Here is a 26,169-nt window from a genome sequence, read left to right as displayed (position 1 = left end):
GCAGATGACACTACACTTATGGCAGAAAACGAAGAAAAATTAAAGAGCCTCTTGATGAAAGTGAAAGAGGAGAGTGAAAAAGTTGGCTTAAAGCTCAACATACAGAAAACTAAGATCATGGCATCAGGGCCCATCACTTCATGGAAAATAGATTGGGAAATAGTGGAAACAATGACTGACTTTATTTTTGGGGGGCTCCAAAATCACTGCAGATGGTGACTGCAGCCATGAAATTAAGAGACGCTTGCTCCTTGGAAGAAAAGTTATGACTAACCTAGACAGCATATTAAAAAGCAGAGACATTACTTTGTCAACAAAGGTCCATCAGATCAAGGCTATGGTTTTTCCAGTGATCATGTATTGATGTGAGAGTTGGACTATAAAGAAAGCTGAGTGCTGAAGAATTGATGCTTTTGAACTGCAGTGTTGCAGAAGACTCTTGAGAGGCCAACAGCAAGGAGATCCAACCAGTCTCTCCTAAAGGAAATCAGTCCTGAATATTCATTGCAAGGACTGATGCTGAAGCTGAAACTCCAATACTTTGGCCACCTGATGTGAAGAACTGACTCATTGGAAAAGACCCTGATGCTGGGAAAAACTGAAGGGGGATGAAGGGGATGACTGAGATTGGATGGCATTACCGACTCAATGGACACGAGTGTGAGTAAACTCTGGGAGTTTGTGATGGACAGGGAAGCCTGGTGTGTTACAGTCCATGGGGTCGCAAAGAGTAGGACGTGACTGAGTGACTGAACTAACTGAATACAGCTGTGGTCATGGCACAAATATGCTTATTCATTCTCCCACTGCCGTACATTTAGATTGCTTCCAAATTTGAGGGATTATAATCTAACAAGGCAATGATGTTTGTACATAGCTGTTATTTTTTTTCTAACAAATTATTTCCTAAAGACAAATTCCCCAAAATGGCATCCAAAGAGTATAAATATTTTCATTTTTTATGTAGCCATGATTTTAATCACCAAAGCACTTATTGCTCCAATATATAATGTCACCAAGAGTATATGAGTCACTTTTACCTGCAAGCTTGTCAGCACTGGGTATTATGACTTTTCATTTGGACTACCTTTTGTACTCAAAATGATATATCTCTAGATATAATTTAATTTGCATTTGATTGGTAGAAAGGGTAAACTTTTTCATTTAAAAAGCTATTTGCATTTTTTTTTGATGAATTGATAGTTCAAATCTTTTCCCCATTTATCAACTGAAATCTCTGAAACAGTCACATGGGTCAATTAGAAATGAAGCAACTACTTTATCAACTTAAAAGGAGATTTTCGATCTTATAAGAAGATTAGAAATTATTTTAAAATCATCTCAGAAAGGAGAGAGAACAAAACAAGATTCAACTTCAAATGTTTTCATACTTACTGCTCCTCCCAAACAATAGCTGATGAATACAAGTCCCCCCCAATGCCACCATGGTGATCTGCAATATTGATACCAAGTAGTCCTTGTTTTCCAGCTTTTTCCCAAAGCTCCCTACTCACTTCTCCAGCTTTCTCCCATCTGCAAATAACAAAACATTTTAAAATCAGAAAAAGTGTTTTCATATTATTTAAATGGCTACAATTTGAATTTATGAATGATTTTGAGCAGGAATGGTCCCTTAATTTAAGATAATAAAGGGGGTGCTCTCATACTCTGTGACAACAGTAGGGCCCAACAGGAATAAGAAAGACTCCTTTTTCCCAGCAAGGGCTCAGCCACTGAAAAACCATGGGCTTTGTGTTTATCCCAGCCCTCCCAAATTCCTTTTCCTCTCTATGAACATGCTCTCCTTCCCTTGCTGTAAGGGGTCTTGCACACAGATCACTGTGGATGCTGACCCTGAACTGCAATTCTCTGCTCATCCTGAATAAACCCATTTTTTTTTTCTTTGCTAGAGAAATAACAGGCAATCAACTTGTCTTAGGTCAACATATAAGTATCTTTAATTTTGTAAAGTATTTGTTGATTTTGTTATAATATTGCTTCTGTTTTATGTTTTGGTCCTTTGGCCACAAGGCATGTGAGATCCTAGCTCCTCAGCCAGGGATCAAACTGGCACCCCCTGCATTGGAAGATGAAGTCTTGACCACTGGACCACTAAGAAAGCCCCTTAACATATATTTTTTAATTGTGTATTTTAAAATTCATTTAAGAAGCTTTGAACTAGTTTATGCATGCATGTGCACTCCGTTGTGTCCAACTCTTTGCAACACCATGGATGGGTAGCTTACAGTTAGTTCACCACGCTCCTCTGTCCATGCAATTCTCCAGGCAAGAATACTGGAACGGGCAGCCATTGAACTTGAGTCTCTTACATTGGCAGGAGGGTTTTTTACCTGCTGAGCTACCAGGAAAGCCCTTGAACTAGTTGAAGAATCCCGTAACCTTACATTATTATATTGAAGAGTGGTAAAAATGTTAACAAAGTACTGAACACAGTACTGTTTCTATGAAACAACAAAGAGCATTCTAGAAAACAGTCCTTCTTGGACTTCTAATGTGTATTACTTTAAAAGAAAATGTCCATCAGCAGATGAATGGATAAGAAAGCTGTGGTACATATACACAATGGAATATTATTCAGCCATTAAAAAGAATACATTTGAATCACTTCTAATGAGGTGGATGAAACTGGAGCCTATTATACAGAGTGAAGTAAGCCAGAAAGAAAAACACCAATACAGTATACTAATGCATATATATGGAATTTAGAAAGATGGTAATGACAACCCTGTATACGAGACAGCAAAAGAGACACAGATGTATGGAACAGCCTTTTGGACTCTGTGGGAGAGGGTGGGATGATTTGGGAGAATGGCACTAAAACATGTATAATATCATATAAGAAATGAATTGCCAGTCCAGGTTCGATGCAGGATACAGGAAGCTTGGGGCTGGTGCACTGGGATGACCCAGAGGGATGGTATGGGGAGGGAGGTGGGAGGAGGGTTCAGGATGGGGGACAGGTGTACACCCGTGGCAGATGCATGTTGATGTATGGCAAAACCAATACAATATTGTAAAGTAAAAAAAAAGTAAAAATAAGAAAATAAAATTAAAAAAAAAATAAAAGAAAATGTCCCACTTACTCTGCATGATAAGGAATCACTTCTTCTTGAAAAAACTTCCTTACACTTTCCCGGAAAATGTCATGCTCTAAAGAGAAGATTCTTCTAGTTCCTATATCTGTTAATTTTTTAGCAGAAGAAGTTTCTAGACGTTCTTCACCTCCAGAATGAGAACATCTTAAAAATACAAACACATTAAGAAAACTCAGTCAAAGGTTACTCTTCACATCCAAATTAATGTCATTGAACAACATCGAAAATTAATTCTATAGGATAACATGGAAAAAATTCTGACTCCCCTCAACTCTACCCCCTCATCACCATCCCCCCTGCCCCCGAGGCACTTTAGAGACAAGCAGAGAGTCTGAAATCGTACAAACTGGTTCAGATTTGAGCAGAACCACTTTAGGATCTGCCTCCATTAATGAGGTTAAGAAGTAGCTTACCCTGATTCAATTCAAACTTTACTTCCAAATCCATAAAGAGGACATCGTGCCTAGAACTAATCACACATGTGAGCTGAGGTAGACTAGCACTGTCATGTGATGCTGATTAAAGAATGTAAAATTTACCCGATATCAACTAAATAAGGTACAATTCAAATAGTACAACAGAATAATCATCATCATGTAGTCAGTTGCTCAGTCGTGTCTGACTCTTCGAGACTCCATGGTCTGCCAGGCTACTCTCTCCGTGGGGTTCTCTATGCGAGAATACTGGAGCCAGTAGCCATTCTTTTCTCCAGGGGATCTTCCCAACCCAGGGATTGAATCTGGGTCTCCCACATTGCAGGCAGACTCCCCACCATCTGAGCCATCACTTATATGTGGAATCTCCCATGCAAGTCAGGAAGAATAATATTGATATGTTTTCATGTAATGTACAATATTTAAAATAATGTAATCCCCATCAATATTTTATCCAGAATTATACAATTTCAAATATCAGGTATATAACATGCAAACTGTGATGATTTTTTAATTGATTAATTTTAATTGGAGGATAATTATTTTACAATACTGTGATGGTTTTTGCCATACATCAGCAGGACCGTGTTGGTTTTTATTGCTACATTACAACCTAATTGTAAAGCGATATCAAAATGCCCACCAGTCTCTGTAGTGATTAGTCCAGAATTATTCAAGATCTTTGGAAACTGGCCTTTCATCTCCCTGCAATGCCCCATGCTGCTGCTGCTGCTGCTAAGTCGCTTCAGTCGTGTCCGACTCTGTGCGACCCCATGGACTGCAGCCCACCAGGCTCCCCTGCCCCTGGGATTCTCCAGGCAAGAACACTGGAGTGGGTTGCCATTTCCTTCTCCAATGCATGAAAGTGAAGAGTGAAAGTGAAGTCGCTCAGTCGTGTCCGACTCTTAGCAACTCCATGGACTGCAGCCCACCAGGCTCTTCCATCCATGGGATTTTCCGGCAGTGCCCCATACCAGGCTTCAAAAAAGACATCTCTGTAGTTCCTTTTGTTAAATGGTCTGAATTCAGATCTTCCCCCTCCTTAGGGGTACACCTAAAAAGATTTCAAAATTCTGTGTACCACTTGGTACCTTTTGAGCTCACATCTAAAAAAACTTTTTATCATATATTTGAATATTGCCCAAAAGTATTTTTCTGTTATGCATGATACTGTTTTTGGATTTCTCTCTTCCTTATTTAGACTCTGATCTGATCCTATCCTTTCCTTCCTTTTCCTTTTCTTCCTCTTCTTCTTAGTCCAGAAAAGACTAACTCTTCTTTATTGGCAATTAGGCATTTTTTTCCCCCTGAAATGGGCTATTTTTGTCTTTGCTTAATGCAATGAACTGAAATGCAATGGACTAAATTGCACTCGCTTCCCTCTCCTCAACCCAATTCATATGTTGAAGCTCAAACACCCAATGTAATGGTATTTGGAGATACGGCTTTGAGGAGGTAATTACAGTTCAATGAGGTCCTAAAGCTGGAATCTAAACCAAGAAGCTAGACTTACATTATAAGAAGGGGAAGAGAGAGATACAGTTCTGTGTACACATAAGGAAGGGTCTAGTGAGGACAAAGGGAGAAGGCGGCTGTCTACAGGCCAGGAAATCAGGTCAATACTGAAATCAGATTGATTATAGTCTTTGCAGCTGAAGATGGAGAAGCTCTATACAGTGAGCAAAAACGACTAGGAGCTGACTGTGGTTCAGATCATGAACTCCTTATTGCAAAATTCAGACTTAAATTGAAGAAAATAGGGAAAACCACTAGGCCATTCAGATATGACCTAAATCAAATTCCTTACAATTATACAGTGGAAGTGACAAATAGATTCAAGGAATGAGATCTGATAGACAGAGTGCCTGAAGAACTATGGACAGAGATTCCTTAAGTTGGACCATAATGAAAGCTGAGTGCTGAAGGAGTGATGCTTTTGAACAGTGGTGTTGAAGAAGACTCTTGAGAGTCCCTTGAACTGCAAGAAGATCAAACCAGTCAATCCTAAAGGAAATCAGTCCTGAATATTCATTGAAAGGACTGATGCTAAGCTGAAGCTCCAATACTTTGGCCACCTGATGCGAACAGCCAACTCACTAGAAAAGACCCTGATGCTGGGAAAGATTGAAGGTAGGGGAAGGGGACGACAGAGGGTAAGATGGTTGGACTGCATCACTGACTCAATGCACATGAGTTTGAGCCAGCTCCGGGAGATGGTGAAGGACAGGGAAGCCTGGCATGCTCCATGGGGTTGCAAAGAGTCGGACACGACTGAATGACTGAACAACAACAGGCCAGGAAGATGGCTCTGACCAAGAAATGAACTGGCCAGTACCTTGATTTTGGACTATTCAGTCACTAGAATTATGAGGAATAGATTTCTGTTGTTTAAACCACCTAGTCTATAGCATTTGGTTATGGAAGTCTGAGCTGATTAATACACTTAATATGTATATTGTGTCATTTTGCTTTAGGCTTACCTATTATAAGCAACTCTTAGTTGAGGCTTATTTGTTAATACAGTCTGAGATGTCTTTTAAGCGGTAACCTTTAGTTGAGAACATTTAATAGTACAATTGTTATACCTGGTCTGCCATTTATCTTCACTGATATTTTTCTGGTTTGCTACTCTGTCTTCCAAATCATCATTTTTAATAGCTTATTTATTAATATAGCCAACAAATACTTTCTGAGTATGTAATATGTACTAGGAACCATTCAGGCAACTTGGGATACAATAGCAAGCAAAGGTCTTGCACACCACTGTAACATTACAGCAATAGATAGAATAAAATCTACTTCATTCTCTACTGAAAGGATTGGTTCCAATTTCTTTATAACACACAATGTCTTGGTCCATACTTGGGGTTTTCCTCAAGGGAAAAAATGTGCTGAGACTAGGATACTGAGACTTGAAGACTCTGAATCATTTGTCAGCATGATTAGTAAATAATAGAGTGAAACTTATATTTGGGTCTTCCTGGATCTTAAAATTTTATATCCCATGTAACATAAAGGAAATATTTGCAACATTTCTAAATAAAACACACTAAGACACAGGAAAGTGTGTGACACAGAAAGAACAAAGACTTTCAGATCAGTCAAAAGTGTTCAAAACAGAATGTGCAGGGGGAAGAAAATCAAAACACCTGGCAGTAAGTTTTTGGAATATTCATTTTTTCCCAAGACCAAGGAACCAGTACTAAACATATTGGCCCCATTTCTCCCCACAAAAACCAGGAAATCTGTACTGAATAAATTGTTCATTGTTTTCCTAATGCATTAAACTGCTACCAATCTAAAAGGCTAGACTCTAATTATTATTATTATCATAATTTTTTTAAGCCTCAGTTCAGTTCAGTTCAGTTCAGTCACTCATTCGTGTCCGACTCTTTACAACCCCATGAATCGCAGCACACCAGGCCTCCCTGTCCATCCCCAACTCCCGGAGTTCACTCAAACTCAAGTCCATCGAGTTGGTGATGCCATCCAGCCATATCATCCTCTGTCGTCCCCTTCTCCTCCTGCCCCCAATTCCTCCCAGCATCAGTCTTTTCCAATGAGTCAATTCTTCGCATGAGGTGGCCAAAGTACTAGAGTTTCAGCTTCAGCATCATTCCTTCCAAAGAAATCCCAGGACTGATCTCCTTTAGAATGGACTGGTTAGATCTCCTTGCAGACCAAGGGACTCTCAAGAGTCTTCTCCAACACCACAGTTCAAAAGCATCAATTCTTCGGCGCTCAGCTTTCTTCACAGTCCAACTCTTACATCCATACATGACCACAGGAAAAACCATAGCCTTGACTAGCCAGAACTTTGTTGGCAAAGTAATATCTCTGCTTTTCAATACACTATCTAGGTTGGACATAACTTTTCTTCCAAGGAGTAAGTGTCTTTTAATTTCATGGCTGTAGTCACCATCTGCAGTGATTTTGGAGCCCAACAAAATAAAGTCTGACACTGTTTCCACTGTTTCCCCATTTCCCATGAAGTGATGGGACCAGATGCCATGATCTTCGTTTTCTGAACGTTGAGCTTTAATCCAACTTTTTCACTCTCCTCTTTCACTTTCATCAGGAGGCTTTTTAGTTCCTCTTCACTTTCTGCCGTAAGCCTCATTTACATTATAAAAGAAGGAAGACAGTCTCCACCAGTACCTTCAGGTTGGGAGCTGGTGATAAATACATAATTTCAGGTCTCATCCAAGGCCTATTGAATCAGTCAGCATATTTGACCTATGAACAACATAGGGGTGAGGGATGCCCAACCTTCACACTGTCAAAAATCCATGTGTACCCCATCATCAGCTCTCCATTATTGAGATTCCTCCAGAGCACAGTTCTGCATCCTTGGATTCAAGCGACCAAAGACTGTGTAGTACTGTAGTGTTTACTACTGAAAAAAATTCTCATGTAAGTGTACCCTCGAAGTTCAAATGCATGCTGTTCAGGCCTCACTGTATTTTAATATTGTATCCTAAATGATTCACATGCACCTTAAAGTTTAAGAAGCCTGTGTGAAATGAAAATATCTCCTGCCATATTAATCAACAAGAAATGTCACAGCCATCAGTGATTTCTGGCCTCCAAAAGTGAAAGAAGGCTCCCCAAACTGAGATCCAGCAGATGCTGCCATCCCCCACAATGATTGCTGAGGAGCTGGGGGAATGCAAGAAGCAAGGTGAACAAAGAAACAGGATTGGCCCCAGATAGCTGAGGTGCATGTGAAGGAATGAACTCATTGAGCCAAGAGGCTTGCCTCTTCCCATACATAGAATGCTAAATTCCTTAATTTGATACCTGATCTTTGATGTTCAGACTGCCGTCTGTCTTTGTCGCAAACTTATATATAGCCTCACTCCTTTCCTGCCTCCTTGGAGCAGTTTTCTGAGAGCTTCTGAGAGGCTGTCTCCCGGGCTTGGAGTCCTAAACATTTCCACCAAATAAAATAACTCTCTACTTTCAGATTGTGACTATATTTTTTTGGTCGACACCTGTTATAATAAACCTAGAGCCTCTGACTTATTTAGAGGGTCCCTCAGGTCCTCTGTTCCAATATTCTTCCTATGTGTGTGTTAAGTTGCTTCAGTGGTGTCCAACTCCATGTGACTCTATAGACTGGAGCCGTCCAGGCTCCTCTGTCCATGGGATTCTCCAGGCAAGAATATTGGAATGGGTTGCCATGCCCTTCTCCAGAGGATCTGCCAGACTCAGGAATCGAACCTGTGTCTCTTACATCTCCTGCTTTGGCAGTCGGGTTCTTAACCACTAGCGCCACCTGGGAAGCTCATTCTTCCCATCCATCAACCAAAACATCACAATAGACAATGAAGAAGCAGGTATGAAAATCAGGCAGTCTTAATTTACAGACTTAAGAGAAGGAACTCAGGAGGGGGAATGTTTGGGGGAAGGATGGGAGAAGGGATAGGCAGGGAGTTTGTGATCAACATGTAGACTGCTATATTTTAAATGGATAACCAACAAGGATCTATCATACATAGCACAGGGAATTCTGCTCAGTGTTAGAAGCAGTCTATACGGGAGGGGCTTTTGAACTGTGGTGTTGGAGAAGACTCTTGAGAGTCCCTTGGACTGCAAGATCAAACCAGTCAATCCTAAAGGAAATCAGTCCTGAATATTCATTGGAAGGACTGATGCTGAAGCTGAAGTTCCAATACTTTGGTCACCTGATGTGAAGAACTGACTCACTGGAAAAGACCCTGATGCTGGGAAAGATTGAAGGCAGGAGAAGGGGGCAACAGAGGATGAGATGGTTAGATGGCATCACTGACTCAATGGACATGCGTTTGAACAAATTCCAGGAGTTGGTGATGGGCAGCAAAGCCTGGTGTGCTGTAGTCCATGAGGTCACAAAGAGTCAGACACAACTGAGCGACTGAACTGATAGACTGATATGGGAGAGGAGTTTGGAGGAGAATGGATACATGTATCCATACATGTAAGTCCCTTTGCTGTCCACCTGAAACTATCATAATATTGCTAATTGGCTGTATGCCAATATAAAATAAAAAGTTTAAAAAAAGAAAAGCAGGCTGTCTTCTATTAAGCCAGATATTAAGGGATCTACAAAAGTGCAAAACAATGTCACTCTTCTCACTTTTTTCTTTGTGGAAAAGTTGCTTTTTGTAAAAATGTTGTGTATGTTAACATGTTATGAGCTACTTTTATGTGAACTAAATATTTGTAAAATTTCACATTTTCGAATTTTGCACGCTTGTCTTACACCTAGTATTCCTGAACTGATTTTTTTTTAAGGTATAACTTATGTTGATTTTCACTGAAATCACGGTTCTGTCATTACTTTTGTAAATTAATCTGAAAGGATATGCTCAGAAAAGTGCTCCCCTTTTATCATCAGTGTAACTCCTTAATCCCCTTCCAACCTAATTCCCTTATCTTGCTATGAAAATAAGCTGTAATTTTGTGACTAAAGACTTCCAAAGAATGAAGACAATGGGACATTTTATTCTCAAAATTGTGACATATTACTTGCAGCCACGGATTCGGTATCAGATGTGAGAATAAAGATTTTTGGTACATAAAAAAAATATTTTCCAGTTGTAGATATCTGTTGACATCAATGTCCATAGATAAAACTGAGGTAAACAAAAGATCTTTGAGGCCCTCTCATTTTCACAGCAGGCTTTGCAGGTGGCTCAGTGGTAAAGAATCTGCCTGCCAAGCAGGAGATGTGGGTTCAATAGCTGGGTGGGGAAGATGCCCTAAAGATGAAAATGGCAACCCACCCCAGTATTCTAGCCAGAGAAATCCCATGGACAGAGGAGCCCAGCAGGCTAGTCCCTGGGGTCACAAAGAGTCCGACAGACTTATCGACTAAACAACAAAGTTTAACAGCACAAAGTTTAAAATCCAAAAATTTGAGCATCACTGTCTTATGAAGTTTGGGGGAAAGCTTAGAAAAGTATGTGTATCGAAAAGTAAAGTTACTCCTCCATGAAGCCTTCCCAGCCCTCCTCAGGAGCAGCAGGAAATTTGTTTCCATTCCCACAGCATCTTGTGTGTGTGCAGTCCCATCTGATTTCTTGCCACCCCATGGACGGTAGCCCACCTCTCCTGCATTGGCAGGCCGGATTCTTTAGCACTGCGCCAGAGTCGCCATAATGCCGCCATAAGTTGATTTATTCATCGTGTCACTTTTTTCACATAGGGAATGAATAAATAAACAAGTACTTCCAGTTTATTTATCCAATGACTGTATTTGAGGTGTCAGCCGGTATGGAAAGGTAATCGAAACATTACCTTAATAATCACCGAGTCACTTAGAAACAGTCTCCATTAATTCCCATGTATTTAACTTACTAAAGGATTTGTTAAGTCTTAATTTCCTTATCTAATGCGGCCATCACCAGGTCGTTTCCTGTCCTGGGATGTCTTCTCTAGGCCAGCATCGCTGCATGTGCTTTCTTTTCTAGAGATTTGGGAGGCAGTGAAAGTCCCCCTCACAAGTTCACAAGTTGGCTGTGCCTTTTGGCACAGATCTAATTGGACCAGAGGTCGCGCCTCGAACTCTTGCCAACTGTGTCCGAGGGTGCGTCAACGCTTCGTAAGAACTCTAGGAAATGCGGACTCACCGTGCCCACTGCGGCCCTCGGATCCAGACGGGCTAGACTGGAGCCACAGGAGTATTGGGGGATTCCACCCCCCCCCCCCCGACCCCGCCGCGCCTCCCGCCGCCTTTGGCTGTGCTCGCGCTGAAGCTGCTAGGCCGGCGCCCGCCCTGCTAACCGCTGTGGGTCCCACCAGGTTCTGGGAGTCCAGGAGCAAGGCCCAGCCTGTTCTCCCACTCACTTTCGCCCCGACAGCTAAGCCGCAGCCCCTGGTTGCGAGACCGCCGGCCCCGAGAGCACGGCCGCCTGGTTTCCAGTCCCCAGGGGTGGTGTGCGGGTCGCCGCCCGGCCCTGCAGCCCCGGGGCCGGACTAGCTGGAGCCCAGCCGGCACTCACCTCGAGGCCGGCGGCAGGCAGGGTGGAGCGCGGCCACCCCACAAGCGCAGGGTCCCGCGGAGGAGGCGCTTGGCCATGGCTGGGACAGCGAGGGCTGCCGGAGGGGCAACGGACACGTCTCCTCGGGACTCAGAGCGCGCAGGGCGAGGGGCCCGCACTATCCCTGAACCTTACCCGGGTCCCGCCCGTAAAGCGTCGCGCAGCCGCCCTGGTACCTGCCCCCTGAGCGTGCTTCCGGAGCGGTGTCTGCAATCTCCCATCCCCAGTGTCTGCGGTGGTGAGTCGCCCAGCGTTGGGACACGCCCCGCCCAGTCCCTGGAATCTTACCAAAGGAAAGACTCCAGGCGGGAAATTGTTACTTTTTCCTAAGGCGTTGTGTATCTAAGCAGTTCTTTTCAGTGTTCTGAACCGCTTTGAGGAACCGGTATAAGTTCTGGAGCCTCAGGAATACACCCAAACACAAACTCACAAACTTACATGAAGTATTTTTTCTTTTCCTTTTTAGGATTTTTTTTTTCCTTATTATTATTATTTTTTAATTGAAGTCGTTGATTGACAGTATTAGTGTCAGGTGCACAACGTGCCTGCGTGCTAAGTCGCTTCAGTCCTGTCTGACTCTTTGGACCCTATGGACTGTAGTCCGCCAGGCGCCTCTGTCCATGGGATTCTCCAGGCAAGAATACGGGCTTGGGTTTTCCTCCAGGCTGGTGTACAACATATCAGTTCAAAATTTGTGTAGCTTATACTCCATTTTTAAAACATTGTATTGGGGTACAGTTGATTTACAATGTTGTGTTAGTTTTTGCTGCATAGCAAAGTGAATTAATTATACATATACTTATAAACACTCTTTTAAAAATTCTTTTCTTATATAGGTCATTACAGAGTAGAGTTCCAGGTGGTATATAGTAGGCCTTATTAGTTATCAATTTTATTTTTTGTTTTCCAAAACTTACCTATTTTATATATAGTAGTGTGTCTATGTCAACATCAATCTCCCAATTTATCCTTCCCTTCCCTTTATCCTCTGGTAAGTTTGTTTTCTACACCTGTGAGTCTGTTTCTCTTTTGTAGGAAAGTTCTTCATTTGTATCATTTTGATACTCCACATATAAGCAATAATCATGGTACTGGTCTTTCTCTGTCTGATTTCACTTAGTATGATAATCTCCAGGTCCATTCATGTTGCTGCAAATGACATCATTTCATTCTTTTTATGGTTGAATAATCTTCCATTGTATGTATGTGCCACATCTTCATTACCCACTCCTCTGTGGATGGATATTTAGGTTATTTCCATAGCATGGCTATTGTGAATAATACTTCAGTGAACATTGGGGTGCATGTATTCTTTTGCATTATGATTTTCTCTGATGTATGCCCAGGAGTAAGGTTGCTGGATCATATGGTAGTTCTATTTTTAGTTTTTTAAGGAACCTCCATACTGTTCCATGAAGTTTATTTTCTAACATTGCAGACTGATTTACTTCACATCAGTTCAGTTCAGTTCAGTTCAGTCGCTCAGTCGTGTCCAACTCTTTGTGACCCCATGAATCACAGCACGCCAGGCTTCCCTGTTCATCACCAACTCCTGGAGTTCACTCAAACTCATGTCCATCAAGTCGGTGATGCCATCCAGCCATATCATTCTCTGTCATTCCCTTCTCCTCCTGCCCCCAATCCCTCCCAGCATCAGGGTCTTTTCCAATGAGTCAACTCTTTGCATGACATGGCCAAAGTATTGGAGTTTCAGCCTCAGCATCAGTCCTTCCAATGAACACCCAGGGCTGATCTCCTTTAGAATGGACTGGTTGGATCTCCTTGCAGTCCAAGGGACTCTCAAGAGTCTTCTCCAACACCACAGTTCAAAAGCATCAATTCTTCGGTGCTCAGCTTTCTTCACAGTGCAACTCTCACATCCATACATGACCACTGGAAAAACCATAGCCTTGACTAGACGGACCTTTGTTGGCAAAGTGATGTCTCTGCTTTTTAATATGCTGTCTAGGTTGGTCAAAACTTTTCTTCCAAGGAGTAAGCCTCTTTTAATTTCATGGCTGCAGTCACAGTCTACAATGATTTTGGATCCCAAAAAACATAAAATCTGTCACTGTTTCCATCATTTCCTCATCTGTTTGCCATGAAGTGATGGGACCTGAGGCCATGATCTCAGTTTTCTGAATGTTGAATTTTAAACCAACATTTTCACTCTCCTCTTTCACTTTCATCAAGAGGCTATTTAGCTCTTCTTCACTTTGTGCCATAAGGGTGATGTTATCTGCATATCTGAGGTTATTGAGCATATATAGTGGTGGCTCTTTAGAATCTTTTGAGTCCTGGTTGACACCCCACAAGTGTATATTTTGTTGGAATTGCCCAATGGTCTTGGTATAAGACCAGAGGGTCTGAGTCTCTACATCTAGGAAGAGGTCATTGACATAAACAAAAGGCCTCCCATATAGCATCTCATAAGGACTAAGGCCAACCTGTTCCTTAGGGGCAATACGGGTGTGGAGGAGAGCTATTGGTTAAAGCCTCCTTCCAACCGAGGGAGGTATCCTGAGTTATCTTTTTTATCATGGATTTTAAGAATTGGTTGGCTCTTTCTATTTTTCCTGAAGACTGAGGCCTCCAGGCACAATGGAGATAATAAGTAATGCCCAATGCTCTGGAGACCTCTTGGGTGACCTTAGAAGTAAACTATGTCTCATTGTCACTTTGTAATGACCTGGGCAGACCAAATCTTGGAATAACTTCATGGAGCATTTTTTTTTTTTTCTTTACCACCTGCTCAACCTTCTCAATCTGGGTGGGAAAGCCTTCAATCCATCCTGTGAATGTATCAGTCATGACTAATAGGTATTTATACCGTTGAGAAACTGGCATCTGGGTGAAGTCCATCCACCAGTCCTCTCCTGGGTAGGTCCCATGCCATTGCACAGGCTGGGCCAACTGGGGTCTTCAAGCTCCTTGGGGGTTGTTTAGTTGGCACGTGGGACAAGAGGAGACCACTTGCCTTATAGTCGTTTGAAGGCCTGTTCCTCTCAAAGACCTTTCTAGTAATCTTTGGAGGGCCTTCTCCCCTAAATGAGTGATGACATGTAAGGAGTTAACTAACTTCCATTGAAGATCCCCTGGCAGAAAAAGGAGTCCCTCCTTTGGGAACCACCCCATATGATCTTGAAAACCCTCACTATTAGCTTTAGGAGTCTCACCTTCAGTATATGAAGGAGTTTCTGCCAAATTAGTCTGTGGAACCAAGGTGGCAACCTCTCTTAGGTCATTACTCCATAATGCTGCTCTCTTAGCTGCCTGATTGGCTGCTTGTTTCCCTTGTGCCACCTGCATGCTCCCTTCTTGGTGTCCTTTACAACAGGAGACTGAAACCTCAGTGGGCAGATGGACTACCTCCAAGAGCCTAAGGATTTGGTCACCATACTTGATTGGGGGTCCTTTCAATGGCATCTTTCTTTCCAAATAGCAGCATGTGCATGTAGCACCAGAAAGGCATACTTGGAGTTGGTGTAAATGGCTACTCTTTTTCCTTTTTCCAGCTAGAGAGCTCAAGTCAGGGCTACGAGCTCAGTTAATTGCACTGAAGTACCTGATGGAAAAGGTTTAGCTTCTATGGTCTCAAAATTGGAGAGTACTGCATATCCAGGTCTTCTTTTTCCATTCAAGACAAAGCTGCTTCGTTCCGTGTACCAGATTTCATCAGGATTGGTCAGAGGATCTTCTGACAATCCCTCTTGGGGATTGTCAGTGGTCCAAAGTTTCTAGGCAAGAATGAAAGGGGAGAGAGCCCTTGGGAGTAGGCAGGAGGGTAGTTGGGTTAAGAGCCTCACAAGGGGGTATAGTCTGGCCTGGATTTTGCATCAGCACTACTTGAAATCTGAGGATCCTTTGGCCAGACATCCATAAGTGGCCTCTCCCATTCAGAAGTTGTTTCACTTGGTGGCTGGTAAAAATAGTTAGTTTGCCCCCAAGAGAGAGTTTTAAAGCATCTTCTATCAGGACTGCAATAGCTGCAAAATTTCAAAAGATCTCTTTCCAATAAGGGAGTAGGACACTCAGTGACCACCAGAAACTGGTGGGAAAATATTTGTCCATCCCAGCAACAAAGAAGTGCTCAGGTTTTGTAATTGTTTTTTCTGTAGCACCTGAAATGGTACAGGTTTTGGAGGAAAAGGTTCTGGAGTAGGAGGTCAGGACAGAGTAGGTAGCCCCTGTGTGAACCAAGAAATTCTCAAACCTACCTGCCACATCCAGCTGCACCCTTGGCTCAAGGCCCGTGATGGTTATCTGTGACAGGCAGGCTGGCTGGAACGGGCTGTGTCAGTACTATTAAACAATTGTGAGGGAACACTTGGTGCTTGACCTTGAGGCTCTTGGATCCCAAGGGTAGCGTGTTGACCAATGTCCCAATTGATGGCAGTTTTAGCCAGCCATTTTAGGAGGCTTGTTACCATTTGGGCACTTGTTGGCCCATTGTCCAGCCTATCTACAGATTAGGCATTTGCCTCGTGCCTTGTCCTTCAAGGACTTGTGGTGCACCATATGGCTTCCCTGGAGGGCGGCCAGCATCTGGACATACCTTGTCTCTTTCCTTCTCTTCCTTTCCTGGGCCTTGGCCTCCCTTTCCTGTTCTCTGTTATAAAAGATATTGGGGACTATCTGGAAAATCTCATCTAAAGAGGCAGCAGAGTCTGATGTCTGATGCACATTGGGAGAGGAATTTGTCCTTTAAAATCACCTGTCCCTCGTATGAGTCTAAGTCCAGGTTGGTAAAATTTAGAGGGCCTCTTTTAGCCTTTCCGGAAAGGCAATGGGGTTCTTGTTGGGCTCCTGAGCTACTGCTGAGACTGGGCACAGTCCCACCATGAACAGGCCTCCTCCTATTTCCATGGGTGGACTTCCTTAGGGATGAGTTGTTCTGAAACTTATCCTACCCAGTACTGTTGTAATCTGAGAACCAGGCATCCTTGGGTCAGGGTGCAGATCCCCAGGGAGGCTGAGGCATGACAAGCTCCTGGAGATCGAATCCCTGGGCAAGGCAAACCATGTAGGTCTCCCGAGAATTGGGTCCCTGGGCAGGTCGAGGAATGTCAACCTCCTGGGATCCCCGGACTGGCAGATCCCAGAGCAGGTTGAGGCGTGACAAACTTTCTAGGACCAGATCCATTGGCAGGTCAAGGCAGGTCGACCTCCTTGGAACCCCATACTGGAGTTGGGCATCCTCAAGTTGTCCAGTATGACCAGTGCTGGGTAGGATTAAGGGGTTGCAATCTTAACTCATTGATGGTCTGTTCACCACGGATGGAAATAGATATCATAATGTAAAGCAATCCAAGCCTGTGCCCTGAGATTGGGAACCTGGTGAAGCAGCCATAAACCTTATCCTCTTACTGTTCTGAGGAATACAAGTCACTGATTTCCTCCCCTAGTCCTCCATAAGAACAGTTTAGGGTGTTTCCAATGGTAAACATTTCATTGTCATAGACCCACTTTGGGTAGTAACAGAAATAATGCTTTATTGACTATGCCAAAGCCTTTGACTGTGTGGATCACAATAAACTGTGGGAAATTCTGAAAGAGATGGGAATACCAGACCACCTGACCTGCCTCTTGAGAAATCTGTATGCAGGTCAGGAAGCAACAGTTAGAACTGGACATGGAACAACAGACTGGTCCCAAATAGGAAAAGGAGTTCGTCAAGGCTGTATATTGTCACCCTACTTATTTAACTTATATGAAGAGTACTTCATGAGAAATGTTGGGCTGGAAGAAGCACAAGCTAGAATCAAGATTGCCAGGAGAAATATCAATAAACTCAAATATGCAGATGACACCACCCTTATGGCAGAAAGTGAAGAGGAACTAAAAAGCCTCTTGATGAAAGTGAAAGAGGAGAGTGAAAAAGTTGGCTTAATGTTCAACATTCAGAAAACTAAGATCATGGGATCTGGTCCCATCACTTCATGGGAAATAGATAGGGAAACAGTGGAAACAGTGTCAAACTTTATTTTTTGGGGCTCCAAAATCACTGCAGATGGTGACTGCAGCCATGAAATTAAAAGATGCTTACTCCTTGGAAGGAAAGTTATGTCCAACCTAGATAGCATATTGAAAAGCAGAGACATTACTTTGCCAACAAAGGTCCGTCTAGTCAAGGCTATGGTTTTTCTAGTGGTCATGTATGGATGTGAGAGTTGGACTTTGGAGAAAGCTGAGCGTTGAAGAATTGATGCTTTTGAACTGTGGTGTTGGAGAAGACTCTTGAGAGTCCCTTGAATTGCAAGGAGATCCAACCAGTCCATTCTAAAGATCAGCCCTGGGTGTTCTTTGGAAGGAATGATGCTAAAGCTGAAATTCCAGTACTTTGGCCAACTCATGCAAAGAGTTGACTCATTGGAAAAGACTCATGCTGAGAGGGATTGGGGGCAGGAGGCGAAGGGGGTGACAGAGGATGAGATGTCTGGATGGCATCACTGACTCAATGGATGTGAGTTTGAGTGAACTCCAGGAGTTGGTGATGGACAGGGAGGCCTGGCATGCTGTGATTCATGGGACTGCAAAGAGTTGGACACGACTGAGTGACTGAACTGAACTAAACTGAACTAAATGACAAAGGAGTGGGTTTTCTGGTCCTTTTAGGAGCATTAAGAGTATTTTAATAATAAACAGGGTGGAGCGATGTTGCCTACGAGGGGCATGGTCCTGGTTGTAGGAGTTAGTAAGTGGCTTAAGAACAAATCAATAAGAGGCAACAGACCAGATGTTCCATAAAAGTGGAATGGGGATTTGATCCAGGGATATGTTTGTAACTTTAGGAGAAGGGTGGTAAGGGTTTGGGCCCAAACGGCCTACAGGGCTAACACCCAAAGTGGCAAACATTATCCCTGGAAGCCCAATTGCCCTTGAAGGGATGCCACCAACAGATGGACTTCTAGCAGGCATTGTGTGCCTGTCACTTGCCCTAGTGAGTCCACTGAGAGGTGCTGTTGACACACATGTTGTAGGGAACATGGAGGATGAAGGCCTGAATCTCTAGAGGGATTGGATATTATACAGTGTTTCCATCCCAAAGCCTAGCTATTTTCTGGTTTTCCCTTCAGAAGATTGTAGAGGCAACATTGTGAGCCCGGATAGGGCTCAGGAAAAGAGCATGAAACAGGAGGGAAGAGGGCAGGGCACAACTTTTGAAAGAATGTCATAGCCCAAGGCTATAACATAAAGCAATTAAAATCAAATGGTTCCAAGATGGAAGACGAGTCAAATTCAACTAATCTTTGATTCTCAATCTGCAAGCTAAGTGACACACCAAGAGGCACGAGGACTGTTCTAAGGCACTATCAAAAGACCAAGGAGTGGGTGGTTCCGCAATTGTTAGAATGATCCTCCAATTCATTAGTATATGAAATTACCCAGCTCACAAAAGCTAACCACACCACATTTCATGGCCACTGCATACACCCTTGTTAAAGGCACAGACTCTGTGGAGTGTGCTTCTCTCTGAATCCAAACAAATCTACCTCTTACGTAATGCTGTGTCTCTCACTGAATTTGTTTTGCAAGAAGACATGAAGAACCTGAGCTTCATTAGGTCCTGAAACCAAGCACCATGGGTTTTGGCTGGGCTCAAGTCCCAGTTGGGTACAACTGAGTGATTAAGCATAGTACAGAGCCCCTGCCATGTGGGTTTGAGTCCTAATCTTAGGTAAACAGTTTCAAACACAATGTTCAGAAATGGAAAGATGAGGACCTGCCCAACACTTTTTAAGCAGTGGCATAGATGGGAGAGGAGCTAAAGGATGGGAAGAAAAAGCAGTGGGAAAAAACTGCCAAGGAATCCCCTTCATAACCTGCTAGAAAATCTGCTAAATACCTGACTTGTGCTCACAGTTTTCATTGGCCTGATCCTTGGCACAAAGAAGATTAAGGACAGAGGAACCCTCACCCACTCGGGCAACAGTTAATAGGGCACAACAGATAGCGGAGCCTTCAGGACACACTGGAGAGTAGCCCCTGCCAGAGTCCCTCAGTTGCACCCACTGCCGCTTGCCTGTTCAAAGGGGTTTCAAGGAAACAAGAAATGAAAAATTGTAAAGGGATTAAGATTTTGTTAGCCATATATCCTTCCAACCATAGGGGTGAGGACCTCCTATCGTAACTGGAGGTCTTCTGGAACCTGAGACTGAGCCGTGCGAGCTTTCTGCCAAGTTTGTTTTTGTTGTCCCAGTTTCCAGCACACTAGGCTTCTTGTCCGGAGAAGGCACTGGCATCCCACTCCAGTACTCTTGCCTGGAAAATCCCACAGATGGAGGAGCCTGGTAGGCTGCAGTCCATGGGGTCAATAAGAGTTGGACACAACTGAGCGACTTCACTTTCACGCATTGGAGAAGGAAATGGCAACCCACTCCAATGTTCTTGCTTGGAGAATCCCAAGGACGGGGGAGCCTGGTGGGCTGCTGTCTATGGGGTTGCACAGAGTCGGACACGGCTGAAGCGACTTAGCAGCAGCAGCAACAGTAGTACACCTTCGAGGGGTGAAGGCAAGCCGGCCTCAAAGAAGAGGCCTCAGTCCTTCTAGGCTTCCTCCTTTTATACATTGGTCTCCTCCTCGCTGAACCTGCCCTATGCAAATTGGGCTAGCCAAGAAGCAGGAGTGTTTGTTTCACCTGAAGTTCTCACTCGGATCTGCAGGTTTTCTTTTTTTCCATTTTCATGTCCTTTTCCCTTTCTTTGCCTTTTAGTCACCACCATTTTGGACTCCTTTTTCCTATTCTAACCACCTAACACTTCCAAGGAATGAGCATCTTTTAATTGAAGCTGTAGAAGAGAGCAAAATTTGTCATGCAAGAAACTACTCAATCTTCACTGTAAAATGTAAAGAACTATTCATAACTAAAGGCATCTATTTTTAGAAAGCTAATATCAATCACCTCTTCTCTTGCTGATCATGTGGTAGAGATGTTCTGATTTGAAAAACACCTTGATCAATAGAGATGCACAATAGAATCAATACTCTGATAAAAGATCCTGATGCTGGGAAAGATTGAAGGCAAAAGGAGAAGAGGGCAGTAGATGATGAGCTGGTTAGATAGCATTACCAACTCAATGGACATGAATTTGAGCAAACTCTGGGAGACAGTGGAGAATAGGGAAGCCTGGTATGCTGTCCATGGGGTCACAAAGAGTTGACACAATTAAGCAATTGAAGAATAACATGTAAACTGGTAGGGAGTGCTGGAGTCTGAAGGAGCCCAAACTCAGAGCTAATTATTCCTGTTAATTTTCCACTATGGACTTCTGGTAAGTAAGAAGAAGTACCACTAAGATTATACATTGTTGATGAGAAGTGCAAATTGTTACAACCTTCAAGAAGTAAAATTTAATCAGATCAGATCAGATCAGTCGCTCAGTCATGTCCGACTCTTTGGGACCCCATGAATCGCAGCACGCCAGGCCTCCCTGTCCCTCACCAACTCCCGGAGTTCACTCAGACTCACGTCCATCGAGTCAGTGATTCCATCCAGCCATCTCATCCTCTGTCATCCCCTTCTCATCCTGCCACCAATCCCTCCCAGCATCAGAGTCTTTTCCAACGAGTCAACTCTAAAATTTAATAATAACTATCAAAATCACACAAGTGCCTATACCTTTTCACCAGTAATGCAATTTGAGGGAATTTATCCTGTAGCTATGCTTGCATACCCAGTAAGTGAACAATATATAAATTATTCTTTGCTCATCCATCCATGGGATTTTTCAGACAAGAATACTGGAGTGGGTTGCCATTTCCTTCTCCAGGGATCTTCCCAACCCAGGGATCAAACCCGGGTCTCCCACATTGTAGACAGATGCTTTTACTGTCTGAGCCACCAGGGAAGTCCTCTTTGTAACATAGTTTGTAGTAAAAGAAAATGTAAATATTACACATATATGGAATTGAGTAGCTAAGTTATATTCAGTCATACAATATGTCATGGGTGTATAAAAATGAGGACATACTCTATGTACAATATGAAAAGATCTCTAAGATATATTTGTTAAGTGAAAAAAAGGGAAAGTATAGGATAATGTCTGTGATGTGCTACCTTTTGAGTAACAAAGGGAGATAAGTAGAATATGTTTTGTATTTGATTGTGTAGGTATGAAGAAAATCTGACAAAATATACAAGAAGCAATAGTTTTTCCCTGTGGGTTTTTCTGAGGGGAAGGGTAGTATTGAAAACTGAATGGGTGGTGAACTGAGTGAGAGAGAATTTTCACATCTTACTTAAATTTCTAATCCTATAGTAATGTATTACATTTTTGAAGTTAAGTTAAAAATTATACTTGACTTTACAGAAGAGTCAATGAAAACCCAGCTGTCAAAAATGAAGGGAAACATGGGACTTCCCTGGTGATCCACGCTCCTAAAGCAGGGGGCCCAGGTTGGATCCTTGGTCAGGGAATTGGATCCCACATGCCACGGCTAGGATCAGGTGCAGCCAAAAAAGAAAAAGAAAATGAAGAGAAAAAAAACAGGAAGTGGGCACTGGAAATTTCATTGCTTTTGGAAGCAGGTAGGGAACTTCCCTGACCTTGACAATTTAGAACTTCCCCGACCTTGAGTTTAAGTGATTATCCAAAAGATGTGGACAGAAACTAAGATCCTACATTAAACTGGAACCCTTAAAGGGCTACAGTCTAAGTGAAAAGACAAAGAAAAATTCTGCTGTTGTTAAAAGAGTAGATCTTAGAAGTTATCACAAGAATAAAGAACTTGTAACTATGTGTGTTGGTGGATGTTAACTTATCGTGGTGATCATTTTGCAATATACACATGCAGCAAATCCTTATGTTGTACACCTGAAACTAATACAATGTTAAAAGGTAATTATATCTCAGTTTAAAAGAAAGGAAAAAAATTTGCTCAAAAGCCCAAGCAGGTAAGTGATCAGGAAACGTATGCATCTCAACTTTGGCTCTGAGTATGGGAAAAATATTCTCCTAAAGATTCATAACTATTGGCCTGACCTCACTTGGGTTAGGTTTCAAATATTCAGCCACAAGAATGGCTATAAGTTAGAATAAGGCCAGGTTGCCCATTATTGCCATAGTACTTAATATTTTACTGGAGACAAAAGAAAATATATATGTAAAAATTGAAAAGGGAAAAATAATTGCAGATAGTATTCTTTATCTGAAGAAATAAGAAATTAAGTAAAGTAACTCTTTATACAATACAATAATTTAGTAAGGTAGCAGGAAAAAATAGTGTACAGAAATGGTAGTCTTCCTATATATGAACAAGTGGTTTGAAAAAGCAGGAGACAAAATATTTTGAGCTGATGGAAAGAAGACACAAATATGTGAAAGACATCCTATGAAATAAATATAAGTGAATTGATCTTGCCAATTGAAAGACAGAAATTATCTGGTTGGATTAAAACCATTAAAACAATAATAATAAACTCCTAAAAAACACACTTAAATTCAGCTATAAGCTGTTTGTAGCAGACAAACTTAACACTTAAGAACCTGGGGACCTCAGAAGTAAAAATATAATAAATATGTTAGATAAGACTGAACCAGTGGAAAGTCATGTACCTATTCAAGATGAGACAAAGTGGATTAATGTAAAAAAATGATAAAGAATAAAAAGGTCATTTGATAGAATCCAATTTTTAATCATGATAAAAACCTTTTAATAACCCTGAAATCTTAAACCCAATAAAGGGGTGTATACAATATAATCTGCAGCAAATGTTACAATAAATGTCAAAACCTCACAAGTATTTCCTTAATTTCCTTTCTAATATTACTTCTATCTAAAATTAAATTCCAATCATTAGAGTGATAAAATTAGAAGAAGAAATAAAAGTTCTGAAGATTGAATAGGAAGTACAAAAGTTATTGTTAGCAGATAAAGATTACCTATATGGAAAAAACCCCCAAAATACTGCAGTCAATTATTAGACATAAGATCTCATAAAGTATGAGATCAATATTGAACACTCAGTTGGGCTCTTATACATCAGCAAGTCAGAAAATGGGAATGTGAAAGAGGTAACTGTGTATCAGACCAAGCACCTGTTCTTCATTATTATCAAGACTTTGTTATGTAACCTGCAACTGATGAGTAATTATGCTGATGATAGGCAGTTTCATTGAAGAATGGGCACTAGTCACGTAGCCCTGAGGTTTAAAAGCTTATAAAACCTGAAGGACTCCAGTGCTGATGGTCTGACTGGCCAGACGTGCTAGTCACCAAAGTTCTCTTATGTTGTCACACAGTCTGTATTGGTGGCTATTGGATATTCTTTTTTCAAATTAAGTAAACTTGGGGCTTGGAGAAGGCAATGGCACCCCACTCCAGTACTCTTGCCTGGAGAATCCCATGGATGGAGGAGTCTGGTGGGCTGCAGTCCATGGGGTTGCTAGGAGTCAGATACAACTGGGCGACTTCACTTTCCCTTTTCACTTTCATGCATTGGAGAAGGAAATGGCAACCCACTCCAGTGTTCTTGCCTGGAGAATCCCAGGGACGGGGGAGCCTGGTGGGCTGCTGTCTATGGGGTTGCACAGAGTCAGACACGACTGAAGTGACTTAGCAGTAGCAGTAGCAGTAAACTTGGGGCTGATGAAGGCAATTTTTTTCTTGTGAATTTAATTACTAGTCCAAACCCTACTGCTGGTTGAGAAGAGTGAGTGTTTCTTTTTCCAAAATCATTTTGTAAATTGAATAAAATTCCCAGCAAAGCAAAAATTCTATAATATATATGAAATAACAAAGGATCAAGAAAAATCAAGACATTTCTGAAGAAGGACAAGTTGGGGAGAGGGCCTTACAAAATCATTAATTAAGAAAATGAATTTTAATGAGATAAATAAATTGACCAAGAGAACAACTTAGCTTCAAAACACACCTTCCTATTTATGTAAACTTAATATATGACAATGTGTGTGTGCCAAGTAACTTGTTATATTTGACTGTTTGCAACCCTATGGACTGTAGCCCACCAGGCTCCTCTGTTTATGGAATTCTCCAGGGAAGAATACTGGAGAAGGTTGCCATTGCCTCCTCCAGGTATCTTCCTGACCCAGGGATCGAACCTGCATCTCTTGCAGCTCCTGCATTGCAGGCAGATATTTTACCACTGAGCCACCAAGGAAGACCCCAGTATATGACAGAGATTAAAAAGTAGTGTAAAGTGGGTGAATTATTCCATAAATGGTGCTGGGATAATTCTTTATCTCTACGTAAAAATAAAATAAATTCTTAGGACACACTATTCCCAAATCAATTTCAGGCATAAAGAAAAGCTATAATACTTTTAGAAGAAAAGAGAAAAATACCTTTATGGTCTCAAAATAGATTTTTTTAAAACATTCTTAAAAACACTTCAAGGAAAGGATTGGTACATTTTATTATGTTAAAACTGAAATGTTCTATGTATTAAAGACATATTGGATTATTACTCAGAATATTAAAAATACTCCCACAAATCAATAAGAAAATGTCAAACAACCCTGCCCCAAATAGATAATGGATATGAATAGACAATTTATAGGAGAGAAAAAACCAAATGACCAATAAATACAGTAATAGATGGTAAAACTCATCAGTAGCCAGAAAACTGCTAATTAAAACTGTAGTGTGATAATATTTAAAACGCTGCAAACTAGCAAACATTATAAATATGTCAGTACCAAATATTGAACAGAGATAATTTATAAAAGTGGATAGTGAGACTAGCAATTGTTATGTTGTCTTTGGAAGTGCAATGTGGCAATACTTAAGTTATATTTATCTTGAAGTGAGGCTACTCCTCAGTATAAATTGTATAGGAATAGTTCTTAAAGTGACCAGAAGGATCAGAGTCGTTGAAGAACTGTTAGAAATGCAAATTATAGGTCCCCACCTCTGAATCCCAGGTGGCTCAGTGGTAAAGAATCTGCCAGCCAAGTAGGAGACCTGGGTTCGATCCTTGGGTTTGGAAGATCTCCTGGAGAAGGGAGAAGGGACCGGCTACCCACTTCAGTATTCTGGCCTGGAGAGAGATACTCAAGAGAGTCGCAAAGAGTCAAACGCGACTGAGCGACTTTCACTGTATAGGGCTTTCCCAGGTGGCTCTGTGGTAAAGAATCTGCCTGCCAATGCAGAAGATGAAGGAGATGCTGGTTCAATCACTGGTTTGATCACTGGATCGGGAAGATGCTCTAGAGGAGGAAGTGGCAACCCACTCTGGTATTCTTGCCTGCAAAATCCCATGGACAGAGGAGCCTGCAGGGCTACAGTCCATAGGGTCGTGAGGATTCCTCTGAATTAGGACTGCACATCCCTTTGAATTAGGAAAAACCTGGAGGGTGGGACCCATCAACAGTATTTTTACAAGCCCTCCATGTGATTCTGATGCATACTAAGGTTTAAGATCCATTACCCTAGAGAAAAATCACTTGTGCCTATAAAGTTTTTTCTGTAGGAATATTTACTGCAGAATTGTTTAAAACGGGAGAACAATTAGAAGTATCCTAAATATTCATTAGTATAAAATATATAAATAATGTAATAATTTAAAGGATAACTAATGTAAGAATGTGTATTCTGTCATAGTTCTACAATAGAAGCCTATGCCAGAGTTAAGA

General features: G+C 41.9%; 1 protein-coding gene across 4 annotated transcripts in view; it reads right to left on the bottom strand.

Annotated features, from left to right (window-relative positions):
* ACADL (acyl-CoA dehydrogenase long chain) overlaps positions 1–11,814 on the bottom strand; it is a 52,484-nt gene extending 40,670 nt beyond the window's left edge. For 3 of the 4 annotated variants that reach the window (XM_070387225.1, XM_070387239.1, XM_070387246.1), the window contains exons 1-3: positions 11,710–11,814; positions 3,105–3,260; positions 1,396–1,533 (exon numbers count right to left, since the gene is read on the bottom strand). In XM_070387225.1, coding sequence (XP_070243326.1) covers positions 1,396–1,533; positions 3,105–3,260; positions 11,710–11,795 — 380 coding nt within the window. In that variant the 5' untranslated portion in view covers positions 11,796–11,814. Of the gene's footprint in view, positions 1–1,395; positions 1,534–3,104; positions 3,261–11,535 lie in introns of all 4 variants that reach the window. The other variant, XM_005888988.3, reaches the window with a different exon arrangement.
* Positions 11,815–26,169: the final 14,355 nt, after the last annotated feature.

Source organism: Bos mutus, chromosome 2, assembly GCF_027580195.1.
Source record: "Bos mutus isolate GX-2022 chromosome 2, NWIPB_WYAK_1.1, whole genome shotgun sequence".
NCBI lineage: Eukaryota > Metazoa > Chordata > Mammalia > Artiodactyla > Bovidae > Bos > Bos mutus.
This window is presented reverse-complemented; position numbering and strand designations above follow the sequence as displayed.